General features: G+C 35.9%; 2 protein-coding genes and 1 long non-coding RNA gene across 3 annotated transcripts in view; 1 reads left to right on the top strand and 2 right to left on the bottom strand.

Annotated features, from left to right (window-relative positions):
* The window catches only part of LOC109071913 (B-cell receptor CD22-like), a 115,364-nt gene that overhangs the window by 77,715 nt on the left and 21,630 nt on the right, over positions 1 to 16,019 (bottom strand). The gene's annotated exons all lie outside the window — the stretch shown is intronic.
* LOC122146391 (GTPase IMAP family member 8-like) lies at positions 2,729 to 6,156 on the top strand. Its single transcript, XM_042764751.1, has 2 exons — positions 2,729 to 2,883; positions 5,037 to 6,156. The coding sequence occupies exons 1-2, from the start codon at positions 2,823 to 2,825 to the stop codon at positions 5,873 to 5,875; spliced, it is 900 nt and encodes a 299-aa protein (XP_042620685.1). The 5' UTR covers positions 2,729 to 2,822; the 3' UTR covers positions 5,876 to 6,156.
* On the bottom strand, positions 12,168 to 12,645 carry LOC109052397. Its single transcript, XR_002011522.2, has 3 exons — positions 12,619 to 12,645; positions 12,438 to 12,540; positions 12,168 to 12,257 (listed from the first exon to the last, which is right to left on the bottom strand). It is a non-coding gene; the product is annotated as an uncharacterized LOC109052397 (long non-coding RNA).

The following is a 16,019-nucleotide window of genomic DNA, read 5'->3' as shown; positions in this document are numbered from 1 at the left end:
TGTATTGGAAAAGATTTTCTGAGTACCTGAACTTTTAATCGGTATCATATAAAGATAAAATGCAATTACAAAAGTCTATCCCATGGTAGCTATATTCTATAAAATCTGTGTAATCTATGTAAATAAAAAAAAAAAAAAGTGATGTAATGAGAAATGGGGGAATTATATTTAAATTTGATCTTTTTTTATATATATTATTAAATTGGGGCTATTTCAGCTTTCATTGAGGACTACATCTCTACATTATATATATATATATACAAATATAGTGTATGACTACATGTCGGCTACATTTATATGCACTGTAAAAAAAAAGTCTGTAGTTTTTACAAAATAATTTTGGCAGCTGTGGTTGCCAGAATACTTTTGTAAAAAATACAGAAAAACTGTAAACACAATTACGGCCAAAAAACTGTAAATTTTACAGTATAAAACTGTTATTTACAAACAAGAAAATTTTAATGTAAACCAGTAAATTCAACAACGCACACTGCTATTTAAAATCTGTTTTGTACCTTTAACATACTGACAACCACCATAATAATGCAGGTGGTAAAAGAGAAAGCCACATGAAGAATCGAAGTTCTTCACAAGTAGCTTCGCCACAAGCAGAAGTTTATATTAATATATAGAAGGTGCACAAAGTCATTCATGCAAACACAAAACACCATCATGGTGACACACGATACTTAAACAATTCAATAAACTTTCATTAAACAGCAGAAGATGTAACATAAAGCCCAAATGTACAACTGATAAACAAAAAACTATTAAAAAACATGATTATTTAAACAAAATACTTTCAAATGTGGAGCGTCACACAGGGAATTCTGGGAATATCAGTTTACAGTTTTTGACTGTAAATTATACATTGATTTGTTCTTTTTTTATTTCTAAAAACTGTAAAATTAACAGCATTTTACTGTAAAATTACATGAAATGTCTGGTTAGATCTTTTACAGTTTTTCCCTGTATATAGTACAGGAACTTACTGTTAACCTATTAACACTTTTTTTTTGTAGCGTTTTTACAAAATTGTACAGTTAAAATGACACTTATTTTTTACAGTGTGTATTCATTTTGCAGAAATTTTGGGAAGACATAACAGGAATGAAATACTCCAAACAAATTATTCATAACAAGCAGACAACATTATAAAAATGCACAGAGTACTACACTGTTTGGAAACCTATAATTGACCTACATCACCATCTATAATTCTCAAAAAGAGCTTCAGTCTGGCAGAAATCAAGTAAATCTGGTTAGTAATGAGTCAAGCTGTTCAGTTTGTTTTGTTCAACAGGTTTAATGTGTGCTGAAGGGCGGAGGACAGAAACATCTGATATTCAGCAGCTTTGTGTTTCATTTCACTCTGACTGAGATTATGGCTCAGGCATATAAACTTTTACTAAAGAGATTTAGCTTAATGTATTTTGACTTAATGTCAGTTTAATAATGAAGTAAAGACATGAATCATGTAAACGAATAAAAGAGGCTGTCGTTTTCAGGTAGTACAAGCAAGTGCATATGCACTTAAAACGTGTCTTAATATTTATTTACTCGTCAGTTAGCATCAGAACATTAGAGAAAAAATGACATTTTTTTCACACCTTCACAATCAGTGTTGGGCAGTGGCGCATTACTTAGTAACGCGTTACTGTAATTTTATTACTTTTTTAGTACGGGGGGTAATTAAACGTGTTATAATTTTCAAAAAAGTGTATAGTTACAAGCCGAGGTCTCTATACATTACTGCCGCGTTACATTGCTGACAGATTGCAGTGTTTTATAATCTAGAGATTGTAAAAAGGATGTAGCACACGCACTGTCCAGTCCAGTGCCAGTCTATTAGAGACCTGCTGCCCGCGAGACCCGAGTTGAAGCCACAAGGATAAGAAGCTATAAGCGTATTTTACGAGGTGGCTAATTCGTACGAATTTGTACGACCTCACTCGTACGATTTCGTACGATTTGGCTAGACCCCACTGACGGGTAGGTTTAGGGGGGGCGGGGTTAGGTGTAGGTCATTCGTACAAATTCATTCAAATTGTACAACTCGTAAAATACGTACGTTTTGGCAAAAAAACAAATTAATTTGTACGAGTGTGGTCGTACGAATTCGTACGAATTAGCCACCTCGTAAAATATGTACGAATTGCCGTGAGATCGGGCTGACGCAACAGAGCGCAGCGCGCGGGACAAGACTTCATAGGCTAGTGCAGAGACTCGTGTGTGTGCGGGGTGCAGGAGAATAAAATGATCCACGCGCTCCCGCAAAATAGAAATATCTAAACATAAAATATCTAAAACAAATAAGTTGTTATTCATATATTGCACAAAAGCAACATGAACTAATATAAAATATAAACGATTAACAGGTGCAAGTGTATGCAGAGTTTCTATTTAGGCTCTAACACCTGTTTGCAGCGTTGAGCAATGCAGTGCTGACATTTGCGTGCTCACGACCCTCTTATAACACACGAATTGTAGACATTATGAAATATTCATTATGCATACATTTTTTTGTGTGTGTGTGTTATAACTGAAATTTGTGGATTTGGGATTTCATAAATTTCATGGAGAAAAAGTAAGGTAACTAATGTAGGCTAATTACTAATAAGGCTACTTTTGAAATAAAGTACCCTAATCAGATCAGTAACGTGATTACTTTTAAAAGGAGTAGTATTTTGATTACATCTTCAGAGGAACTTGCCCAACACTGTTCACAATTGCTCCAATGATGTCAGCGTTGTTGTACTGCCCACAGCGTCACAGTCCAAACTTTCGTTTCCTAAAAAGAGAAACGCAGAGAGAGAGACAGAATGTACAGAGGAAAAAGCATGGAAGACAAATTTAGCGGAACATTTGCAAGTAATCAGCCAGGTCAGTCAAAAGTTATATACCCTAATTAAAATTAAATGCCAAAACGAAGCATGTTTGTTTTATGAAAGAGTAATTAACGACGGGTCATGACGACAAGAAGCCTTAGCCTAAACTTCGGGTTTATTTATTTTTATTATTTATTTATTTTAATTATCGCGCCTATAGCCTCCTATCACCTTACCTGGAGACATCTTTCAGGTGTTTCATTTGAAGGCATTTACAAGTGTTTGTCCTTTAAATTATCTTGTGCGTAGAACTTGCGTCATAAATTAACACAGAATTTAGGCCTATATTCCACTGCGCTACTTGTCCACTTTTCTCAAATTAAGGTTTCGGAAACAACATTTGAAACAACTCAACGTTCCTAAAAACGCTGTGTCAAGTTAAAAAGGTTAGATTTTCACAAACGCAGCTGGATTTGTTAAAGTGGCCCAGCAGGTTGGGTTACACAGGTTAAGCCAACTTCTGCTCATACTGACTAAAAGCTGTTAATATTCTTTATAAATGGTTATTCATTGTCTTGCAACAAATGTTATTTATATATTTATTTACCCTAATAAAAAAATAATGAATAAAAAAAAAAAAAAAAAAAAACTTGTTTAGGCCTACTAAACCATGGTAACCACAAATCAACCATGGTTTTATTATAGATTAACCAGTGTTTATAGTAAAACTGGTTGAACAAATGGTAATCATAATGCCAAAAAAAAAAAAAAACTATAACTTTTACTATAATAAACCATGGTTAATTTTGGTAAGGGTAATTAAATGATTAAATTGTTTCTGTAGGAATTAGAGAAGTGGTATCAGTACAGTGAACAGTCTCGATAACAATATTCGCGTTTGCTCATCTTCTTCCTGAGATCAGAAATAAATGGGAGTGAAGAATAAGCGCTGAAAAGGCATGGGGAGTTATTTTTTCGCCTGACCTTATTGAATATGCATTTGTAGGAGTTTCCCTTTTAGACGCAAAATTTATTGGAGGAGAGCATTAAAATGAATCACGCAACGCGATTTACTAACATTTACGCTCGTCCAATTACTGGTATTTAAACGGGACCCCAGATATTTAGCATGCCTGACATTAGTGGCACCTAGCAGAATTACATAGATAAAGCATATATCTAACAAGCTTTCACACATCACATCTCCTTCAGCTTAAACATCATAAACACAGCTGTTATGGATGCTAGTGAAGGAATGTTTCAACAGATACTTTCAACAAATGGTCAGAGGTGGAAAGAGTATGAAAATATTCTACTCAAGTAAAAGTACCATTGCATGAATGCAATTTTACTTAAGTACAAGTAAAAGTACCAGTCTAAAAATCTACTCAAGTAAACGTAAAAAGTAGCTTGTTTAAAATCTACTCAGAGTAAAAATTACTTAGTTACATTTTAACAGTTGGATGGAGGCAAAAATGGGTCCAAGGGTGTCAAACTCAGTTCCTGGAGGGCCATAGCCCTGCACAGTTTATATATAACCCTAATTAAACACATCTGATCCAGCTAATCTAATCATTTAGGCTTATTCGAAAACTACATGGTGTGTGTTGGAGCAGGGTTGAAACTAAACTCTGCAGGGCTACGGCCCTCCAGGAACTGAGTTTGACACCCCTGGGAAAAGCCTTTAAATCTCAAACCAGTTGAAGGAATCAGTTATTTATATTAATAAGACAATGCAGAGAATCTCCATCTGAAGTGGGATTTTGATGTATTTACACACTGTTTAATGCAGGACATGAATGCATTTAACCTGCAGTTACACATGCAAAAATAATGTTTTGATATGTAAGACATAAAATGTTGAGTACTCATTTGAAATTATCAAAAATAATAAAATAATACATTAAATGTGAAATTAAATTTGCCAGTAGGTGTCAGCAAGTCTGAAACCTAATAAGTGAGTCATTGTGATTGAACCGAATCATTTAAACAGTTGATTCATTCTGGAACAAAACACCGTCAATTCCTCAGAGATGCAAAAAATGTGCTATGGTGGCTGTGATTGGAATTATTTTTGTTGTTGAAAAAACAGGCAATATGGTGTCTAAACCGCAAGTCTCTTAATTAACTTGCATGTTAATAGTAGTCACTGAACAATAAACTGGGTTAAGAGAATGTATTGTGTTTGTCTGTTCATCTTATTTACAGAGTCAGATGTGAACATTATGCTGTTGGGCTCGACTGGAGCAGGAAAGAGTGCGTCGGGAAACACCATCCTGAGCAGAGCCAGAAACCCGTTTGAAGATGATTTTTCTCCTGAGGCTGTGACCAAAGTCTGTCAGTCAGCACAAACCGAAGTGGATGGGCAAACAATAAACGTGATCGACACTGTAGGACTCTCTGATACATCAGTGAATATCACAGAGGCTCAAACTGAAATAGGGAAGAATATTACACATCATGGTATTGATGTGTTTCTGCTGGTAATCAGATTGGGTGAGACGTTCACGAAGAATGACAGTAAAGTTTTGAAATGGGTCTTGGATAATTTTGGAACAAAGGTCCTAAAACATACAATAGCGCTCTTTACTAACGGAGATCAGTTACATGTGCCAGTAGAGAAATATCTGAATAAAAGTAAAACATTGCGGTCAGTTGTTGATCTGTGTTCAGGAGGATTTCATGTTTTTAACAACAAAAAAGAAGACAAATTCCAAGTCGCTGAGCTTCTGAAAGAAATAAATAAACTGAGGATGCAGAACAGATACAGGAGATACACTGAGCAGGACTATAAGGAGACTCAGGAAGCACTGCTACATAGTAAATGTGTTATTGGAGCAGCTTTAGGAGGAGGAGCTGGAGCAGTATTAGGAGGATTAGTAGCAGCAGCAGGAGCAGCGGGAGCAGCGATGGCATCTACGATGGAATCAGCTGCACCATCTGCAGGGCAAGCAGCATTTATAGGAGCAATACTAGGTGCAGCTCTGCTAGCAGTAGCAGCTTTTGCTGCAGTGCATTTATTTGAAAGACAAAAAACCCAAAGATAAAAGTAACATTTTATACTCTCAGAAAAAAAGGACATTTGATCTTTCTTTTTTTAAATTTTATGACAATCATGTATACACATCTAATTACTATATATATATATAATAGTGGCAAACATTGAGGTCTAAGCACCAATAGACTTGCCCCTTCTCTGTCCACTTTTAAATCTCTCCTAAAAACATATATGTTTTGTTTGGCTTACAAATAATTTTCTATTATAGTCTTTACTTAGTCTGTTATGGGTTTATACTTCTTCTTTTTTTCTTGTGTCATTAATATATTTACTTCTTTTATTAGTAGGACAAGAACCTGTTGCAAATGTGTAGTTGTGCTGATTTTATATTCTTTTAATATTCTTTTAATTTTTAATTTCTGTACAGCACTTTGGTCAGCCGTGTGGCTATTTTATACACGCTATATAAATCAACTGAAACTGAAACTGAATAGCCCATGTGGATGATTTGTAACCCAGGTGAAATGTATCTCATGATTTTTATAGCAAAGTTAATCTTGAATCTTCAATAAGATGTTTGGATTTGATCAACATGTGTGGACAAGTATTCAACATTTAAATTTAGGTCAGTCGTGTGCCATAGGATGTCACAGGATAATGCCAAAAATGAATTTGAATATATAATGTGCAGCTCAAAACGTTACTTATGTGAAGCATTTATCTTAAGGACCTTTTCATTGTTAATTTATTTCTAAAATGTGTGTTGCCTTATAACATTTTAAATGGCGTATTTTTGATGAAGTCTTGTGCTTAATCTGTAATGTGAATTGTTTTGTAAAACTGAAATTAAAACCAAGTGAACAGTTTAATGAATAAACCATGTAATATGTTTGTAGAAATTATCATATAATACTGCAATGCAGAAATACTACACAGAACAAACTGTTGTATTACTTAAGACATCATGATAGAAAAAGAAAATAAAGGGAATCATTCTGAGGGTTGTATGAGAATCTGCTCTTTGATGGTTTGTTTTATTATTCATACCAAAACAGTAAATAAATGTGTCTTGACTCTATATAGGAATTTAAAATTATGTGTATTATCTTAAAAAAAAAAAAAAAAAAAAAGTTTTTTTTTTTTTTTAAGACGGCATTGTTTTTTTGTTGTGTCTGTTGACTTGAAAAATGTGTTTTATTGGGGTCTATGAAAGTAAAAATTTAACAGATTTCAATGTAAACCAATTCTATCAAACTGTGGCTGGAAGTCAGTTGTTTACTGTGGAATCAAGAAAATAAAGCTGTCCAAACAGTCAAATTTACTGAGCGAAACAAGTTAATTTCACTCAAATATTAATGAAAATTCATCACACTTAATAGGAAAAAAATAAATTAACAATAATAATAATAATAATGCGTGATTAATATGGGGGCACTGTTTAAATCAGTGGTTTTCAATCCTGCTCTGCACATTTTGTATCTACAGTCATGGCCAAAAGTTTTGAGAATCACATAAATATTAGTTTTCAAAAAGCTTGCTGCTAAACTGCTTTTAGATCTTTGTTTCAGTTGTTTCTGTGATGTACTGAAATATAATTACAAGCACTTCATACGTTTCAAAGCTTTTAGTATCGACAATTACATGACATTTATGCAAAGAGTCAGTATTTGCAGTGTTGGCCCTTCTTTTTCAGGACCTCTGCAATTCGACTGGGCATGCTCTCAATCAACTTCTGCGGCTAATCCTGACTGATAGCAACCCATTCTTTCATAATAAATTCTTGGAGTTTGTCAGAATTAGTGGGTTTTTGTTTGTCCACCCGCCTCTTGAGGATTGACCACAAGTTCTCAATGGGATTAAGATCTGGGGAGTTTCCAGGCCATGGACCCAAAATTTCAACATTCATTTCAACATTAGTTATCACTTTTGCCTTATGGCACGGTGCTCCATCATGCTGGAAAATGCATTGTTCTTCACCAAACTGTTGTTGGATTGTTGGAAGAAGTTGCTGTTGGAGGTGTTTTGGTACCATTCTTTTTATTCATGGCTGTGTTTTTTGGGCAGAATTGTGAGTGAGCCCACTCCCTTGGATGAGAAGCAACCCCACACATGAATGGTGTCAGGATGCTTTACTGTTGGCATGACACAGGACAGCGCTCACCTTTTCTTCTCCGGACAAGCCTTTTTCCAGATGCCCCAAACAATCGGAAAGGGGCTTCATCGGAGAATATGACTTTGCCCCAGTCCTCAGTAGTCCATTCACTATACTTTCTGCAGAAGATCAATCTGTCCCTGATTTTTTTTTTGGAGAGAAGTGGCTTCTTTGCTGCCCTTCTTGACACCAGGCCATCTTCCAAAAGTCTTGGCCTCACTGTGCGTGCAGATGCGCTCACACCTGCCTGCTGCCATTCCTGAGCAAGCTCTGCACTGGTGGCACTCCGATCCCGCAGCTGAATCCCTCTTTAGGAGACGATCCTGGCGCTTGCTGGACTTTCTTGGACGCCCTGAAGCCTTCTTTACAAGAATTGAACCTCTTTCCTTGAAGTTCTTGATGAACCTATATAATTTTGATTTAGGTGCAATCTTAGTAGCCACAATATCCTTGCCTGTGAAGCCATTTGTTATGCACCGCACATGATGGCTGCACGTGTTTCTTTGCAGGTCACCATGGTTAAGAATGGAAGAACAATGATTTCAAGCATCACCCTCCTTTTTAACATGTCAAGTCTGCCATTCTAACCCAATCAGCCTGACATAATGATCTCCAGCCTTTTGCTCGTCAACATTCTCACCTGAGTAACAAGATGATTACTGAAATGACCTCAGCAGGTCCTTTAATGACAGCAATGAAATGCAGTGGAAAGGTTTTTTTGTGATTAAGTTAATTTTCATGGCAAAGAAGGACTATGCAATTCATCTGATCACTCTTCATAACATTCTGGAGTATATGCAAATTGCTTTTATAAAACCTTAAGCAGCAACTTTTCCAGTTTCCAATATTTATGTAATTCTCAAAACTTTTGGCCACGACTGTAATTTACATTGTTTTTAATCCATTGATTTATCTCTATCAGCATAATCACACACAATATTGTAGTAACAATATATTGTAATCTTTATTTGCTGGAAAATTACAATCAGTCAAATTTGTGTTTTTAGCACACCTGACATGTTTAAAGCAGAACATGCACCACTTGCAGGTTATTGTAGCATATGTAAGCACACTGCCATATGCATAATTTATTTTTGCACTGTTAATCAATTTTACATTTTCACTTAGTGCAGGTCAGTGTAAGGAAGATACTGTACTACAGATATTTAAATTTTTTTTTGTATATACTCCACTTTTTCACTGCCTGACCATCATCTTAATGTTTATGCAGTTCAATTTTTTTTATTATTTTTTATATCTAAAGTACCTTGTTCAATAAGTATTTAGATGTTTCTCATATCTGTCACAGTCTAAGCATGATCTGTTTCTGTTGTTCTGATGAAGGAAACTTGTGTTGGGGAGGATTCAGTGTATGTTGAGGCCCATGTGAAAGTGAGTATCAGAAAACACATCCAGACACCTGGACTGTCAAAGACCACACGGCACGAACATTCTCCTGGAGACGTTGAGAAAGCACTGAAGGAATGTCTGGAGGATGTACTCAAAAAACATCCATACTTAAGGACACCTGCTGGAGTGAGTATAGTAAAATAAATCATCACCTGTAAAAATATCTTGTTTCAAATCTTTTCTTGTAATATTTTATCTTCTGTACCCTTTTTAGCCCATCTGTAAAAATTTAAAACAATAGTTTTTAGAAAACAATGTAAGATTTATCTGTGTTTACAAGAACATGAAATGCATCGTATATTGTGGCCCTTATATATTAGCTTCTTATTGTTTTTGCAGTTCTGCACTGTATGTAGCTACACTGTCTGAGCCAAAGAGTACAGAATTTGAACAGTGTTTATTTTAATTTTTTTATTTTATTATTATTATTATTATTATTATTATTTATTTTTATTTTTATTTTTATTTTTATGTAGGGGGACCCTGCTACACTCTTTCCTTCCATACAGCTGATGGATACTGACTGTAAAATGGTAATCATAGGAGGAGGGTTCAGTGTGGTGACAGAAGATGGAATAGACGTGTGTCAGTGCACCAGCCTTGATGAAGCCTTCATAACAGCCTTCTGGATGTATTTTGCTTTCAACATTGCATATCCAACACACCTGAGAAAGACACTGACTTTCCTTCAGAGGCACATTGTCAACATTAGAAGATGGAGACTTTAATGTATTGTGTTGCCACTAGAGCGCGCTGTTACGTTGTCTGCACCAGTGCTTTTTGTACACAGATCAGCTTTAGTTGCCCTTCCGCGCTGTTCAGTAAAATCAGCTATCGTGCAGTTACACTCACTGTCTTTATTGTCTCCAGTATCTTACAGAGACCAGCACTGCCAGTAACTTTACTCTGAATGATTAGTCTTTTGTATTAGATGCTCATGCATCAACTGTACCATTACACAAAGTGCACTCGAAGGACATTCACTCTTTTGAAGTTAATCCAACATGTTGGAGTTGTACATGCACATTAACCAAATATTAGTATAACCTGTGGTATAGATGAGTGTCAGTCAACTTTTTTTGTGATTCCATTCTTTTAGAAAACATGCACAGGAAGCATATGTACTTTTGGTAACAAAAATGACTCTCAGTGCAGAGTCAGCAGTACAGTTGTGTTATAATATAATGGAGAAGGGTCAGGCTGCAGACTTGCACTCTCAGACACTTGCGCTAGTGACAACACTTGCAGTCTTTTTCATTTTATATTTAGTTCTACTTATTGGTTACTTTTTGTTTGAATCTCTCAACATTTTTTTTTTCTTGTTTAGGTATCATTGACTGGAAGTCAGTTCATCAGTTATTTGTAAAACACTGCAAACTATTTTCACTGAATATCCTTAGCTTTTACAGGATTTTAAGATACTAGATTCATCAGGCATCGACCAATAAAATGTCTTCATTCACACCAAAGCCCCGCCCCCGGCTCTGCTCTCTCACATCCGCATACACAAGTGAGTTTTGCAACAGGAATACGCAAAAGGAGTAGCAAAAGTCAGAGCGCTAGGATGTGAACTTGTACCGCCAGATCCTGAGAGCTTGTAAGTGCCGACTTGACATTGTGCAGCGAAAATGAAATAAAGTACAAAAGTAAATATGTCATAAACATTTGTGTATGTCATTTTCTTTGTGTGAATGTCATTTTACACATTTGTGACTATTAATCTACAACTTCCAATTCAAAACACGGGTGTTATGATCATTGTCTGTGTGTCTAAATTGAAAGATTCAGCTTTTCACATCAGAGCTGTGAGTGTAAATTTCAACTTAAAAATACGAATGTTAATATGACAAGTTCTCACAGATTTTCAACCTCTCAAGTTTAGCTACTGATTTACCTCCATAGCTGATGCACATCAGTGTTGATGTCAGGAGCAGAGATGGTGACCTCTGCTGGTAGTTTGAGGGAAACACAAAGACAGAATAACAGATCATACTGAGCAGCACTTTGACACCATATAATAATACATTGTCTGTTGTGAGGTGCACAGTTATGATTTTATTCAGTATCAGGGTAAAATTATCAATTATGATTTAAAAGCAGGAAAATGTTGTGAAATAAGAAAACAGTGGTTGTATCTCACAACTGAATATCACTTCATGTGTTTTGTTCTGCTGACTTAATTATAACATTATATATTTACACAACCAGCTTTTAACTTTCATTTTATTCCACTGTTACGTCATGTATTTAAGCTATAAAAAATGAAACCCTTCAGTGACTCTTCACTAATGAAAGCTGTCAATCATATGTGGCTCCGCCCACAGAGCTCAGGATTGGTTCCTTTGTGCTCCGCCTCTCACTGCAGCATCTTCCTGTTGATCTGAACAAACTCTAAAAATGGACTTGTCAGACTAATTCATATCCATAAATCCTGAGCTCATCAGGTTTTTAAATGATTGGTTAAAACAACAGACTCATGAGTCATTTGTTTGTGAATCAGACTCGGCTGCTCATGGTTTATGTTTGTTTTGTGTTCAGGTTATGAGAACAGTTCAACAAGTTTAAACAAACATTTACATTTAAATAAGTGTTTTTATATTTTTATTTCTTAAATCATGTGTCACGCCACCTGAGGGCGCTGCAGATACAGTTTCAGAAATCACTGTCTAATATGAGAGAAATATGAGTTTTTAAAGGTTTTTCTGCTGGATTCTGTTGATAAAAGACTTTTATTTTCTCATCATTCTGTACAGTTACAGTCTGAAAACACATAACAGCTGATGGATTGATTTTCTGCTTCTGTAAAGTTGTGTTTGAATGTTTTACCTGTTTCACTCTGTTATCTTCAGTTTTAACACACCTTTGTTTCCTGTTAAAATCACATCAACAACATATGGACCACAGCATTCAATTAATAGAAAATATGAATGTTTTAAAAGATTACTAATAATCACACACAGCTGATCCATTTCCTTCTGTTACACCAAAATGAACTTATACAATATAAAAGTGCATTTATGGAGTCAATGCAGTTTATAATTGAACTCACATTATAAACCATATGATGATGATGATGATGATGATGATGATGATGAATAATCCTCCAGATGTTGCTGCGATCACAATCACATTCCTATCAGCTCCAGGATGAACTGAAAGATGAAGATCATCATAATTAACAAACTGATGAATGATGTGAAGATACAGGAGTGTGTTAATAAAAGCTTCACCTGTGACAGTAACAGCGTCTGATCTCTTAAAAATTACTAATGTGAGCTGAAATGATAAAAACCATCTAATAAACTTACACATGATGTTTATAGTCACAGCATCAGAGTCTTTCTCTCCATGTTCATTTCTGGACTTGCACTTGTATTCTTCACTGTGATCAGAGCTGATGTTTGAGATGCTGTAGATTCTTCCAGATCCTACAAATGTTCCTCGTTTAAACCAGCTGATTTCTGCAGGAGGGTTTGAATCACTGCTGCAGCTCAGAGTCACTGAATCTCCCTCCACTATTACACCAGATGGACTGATGAAGATAATAGGTTTTTCTGGTGGGTCTACAGGTGTCAGTATTTACTGTTAAGTAAGATTGATTTATGTGTGTTTTTTTTTTTGTTTTTCATTATAAAAATTGACATAAGGGCTAGGCACAATAAATCATTTTTATATATTTCTAAAGTACTGCAGTACTGTAGGTGAATTACAATCTTTTAAGTCACAGTGTTTACATTCAGACTGCAGGTGAAAGTGGCCCAAATTTATTTATTAATTTCTTTTCTGCACATTTTTTGACTCATTGCGACTCGGTGACAGATCTATAACCTTAAAAAAAAAACTTGCACTTTTTCTTCTTGTCCATGTCCTTTTATCTTTTCTGCATGATCTCACTGGATCCAGTGGCACGTCGCCTTATAAATGAGCACATAAATGCTGACCTGAGTGGCCTCCAGGTTTACTGGTGAATGACAGCGTGCTGCGTGCTATCTTTGTTATTGATTTTTGTGGGTCAGTTCAGCACTATGACCACACAGCAATTAAACAGGAGTTAAACATTATTGTCAGGTTCACCAGCTGGAGTGTCCTTGACAGCCACCAGAGGGCACTGCATCCCAGACTACTTCCACTCTATCAAGGACTACATTTCCCATAACGTGATGTTACGTATAGCCAAGTATGGTGTCTCATTCTCTAAATTTGTGATCTGCATTTAACCCATTCAAATGCACATATGCAGCAGTAAGTAATGAAAATAAACACACACACCATGAACACACACCTGGAGCAGTGAGCAGCCATTTTTTCTGTGGCGCCCGGGGAGCATTTGGGTGTTTGGTGCTTTGCTCACCGTATATAAGCCTGGTTATCTCTTCTCACTCATTACAAAGTCTTGTGTGTGTCATAGCTGTACGTCTGAGCACTTCTGTTAGTCTGTTTCTTGTTTTGGTTTTGACCCTGTGTGTTTTGAACTATTTCTTGTTTAGCTGAATACGTTTCTGGATTATTACAATGAACTGCATGTGGATCCTCAACCTTTGGGTCTCGTAGCAGTGTTTGACAAGTATATATCATCCCCATCTACAGAGTGTTAAAGTAACACTGAAGCAGTGTTGTGTTTAATTCTGAGGATTCTGTGCAGTTCACACTCAAATCCGATATTGCCAGAATTAAAAAAAAAAGATAGAAAGAAAATAATGTAAACAGCTACACATAGAAATCAAATCCGAGCAATAAAATGAAAAATGCAATGTGAATAAAGTGTTTTTTTGTTTTGTAGCTTTTTTTTTTTTGTTTGATTTTTTTTTTTTTTTTTTTTTTTTTTTTTACAAAAGTTTATAACAAGAGCTCCCACAAAACACACTGACCATTTATCAGGGATATGACGTTTTGAACTGCTGCTTTTCAAAAATAAAAATTTAAATTCATACTCACACGTGACATTGAGATGAGCAGCAGGAGAGATGTAACTGTGTCCATGTAGAGCACAGCTGTATCTGCCTGCATCCTCTCTTCTGACTGACTGCAGCAGGAGTTGATTGTTTCTGTCTCTTCTCTCAGTTAATGGCTGTGAGTTTCTGTACCAGATGAATGTTGCTCTGTCAGTCAGAGTGCAGCTGCTTTTACATGTCAGACGGACATTATGACCCTCTGTCACTCTCTCAGGAGCCTCCACCTGAAGATCTGAACACAACACACACATTTTATCTAGTGCTGCTGTCATACACTGATTATTATTCAACATAATGCACAGAAGAAGAGCTCAGCCTCATGAAAGTCACCTGTGACAGTAAGAGTCACTCCTGGTTCTTCAAGCCATAAGCCACCAGCTTTATCAGTGATGAATTTGAAACAGAACATGTGTTGGTCCTTCTGTGTCACATGACTCAGTCTGATGGTGCAGTTCTGCTGTGTGTCTCCCAGATACTGAAGCCTCTGTCTGTATTCAGGATCCTCAGACAGATCTGGAGTCTCTTCACCCTTTTCAGGGTTTGTGGTTCAGAACACTTTCGTGATATTATATCCAGTAGGGTATGTATAAGTGCAGCTCATTATCACTGATGAGTTCTTTAGTGCACAGATGTGTAAAGGACTGTAACTCACACCCCAATCAGCACTAGAAACCCCTGAAACACAGAATTCATCAGGAGGAAAATTATGTTTTATCAGTTACACTGGACCATGAAACTCTGGAAAGCATTTGAATACTGTACATTTTTGCAACTTGTGTAAACAGTGATTCATTACAGAAAATATTATGATATATTATATTATATTATAATTTTTTCAGAATCTATGAATTTTTTTAAATTATCTCAGTGTGAATGACTTCATAATTTTTCATGGCGGATAATACAGAAACAGAAGTGAAACCAGAGCAAAAAAATCAGCCACAAATACAAGCTGCACTTTCAAATAATAATAAAAAATAAAATAATAAAATAAAAATGAATTAATTGATTGATTAAGAACAAGACTTAAAGCGTTAGTTCACCCAAAAATGAAAATTATGTCATTAATGACTCACCCTCATGTCGTTCCCAAACCCGTAAGACCTCCGTTCATCTTCGGAACACAGTTTAAGATATTTTAGATTTAGTCCGAGAGCTTTCTGTCCCTCCATTGGAAATGTATGTACGGTATACTGTCCACGTCCAGAAAGGTAATAAAAACATCATCAAAGTAGTCCATGTGACATCAGAGGGTCCGTTAGAATTTATTGAAGCATCGAAAATACATTTTGGTCCAAAAATAACAAAAACTACGGCTTTATTCAGGATTGTCTTCTCTTCCGGGTCTGTTGTGAACACGACTGCTGTGACTGTTGACGTATGACGCTGCTGACGTGTTTTCTGGTGCGCCCAATAACAAAGATAACACGTCAGCAGCGTCGTACGTCAGCAGCGTCACTGCACTGTTGTGAACGCGTTCACAACAGACCTGGAAGAGAAGACAATGCTGAATAAAGTCATAATTTTTATTATTTTTGGAGCAAAATGTATTTTCGATGCTTCAATAAATCCTAACGGACCCTCCGATGTCACATGGACTACTTTGAAGATGTTTTTATTAACTTTCTGGACGTGGACAGTATACCATACATACATTCTCAATGGAGGGTCAGAAAGCT

This window comes from Cyprinus carpio, chromosome A1 (assembly GCF_018340385.1).
Source record: "Cyprinus carpio isolate SPL01 chromosome A1, ASM1834038v1, whole genome shotgun sequence".
In the NCBI taxonomy this organism is placed as follows: Eukaryota; Metazoa; Chordata; class Actinopteri; order Cypriniformes; family Cyprinidae; genus Cyprinus; species Cyprinus carpio.
This window is presented reverse-complemented; position numbering and strand designations above follow the sequence as displayed.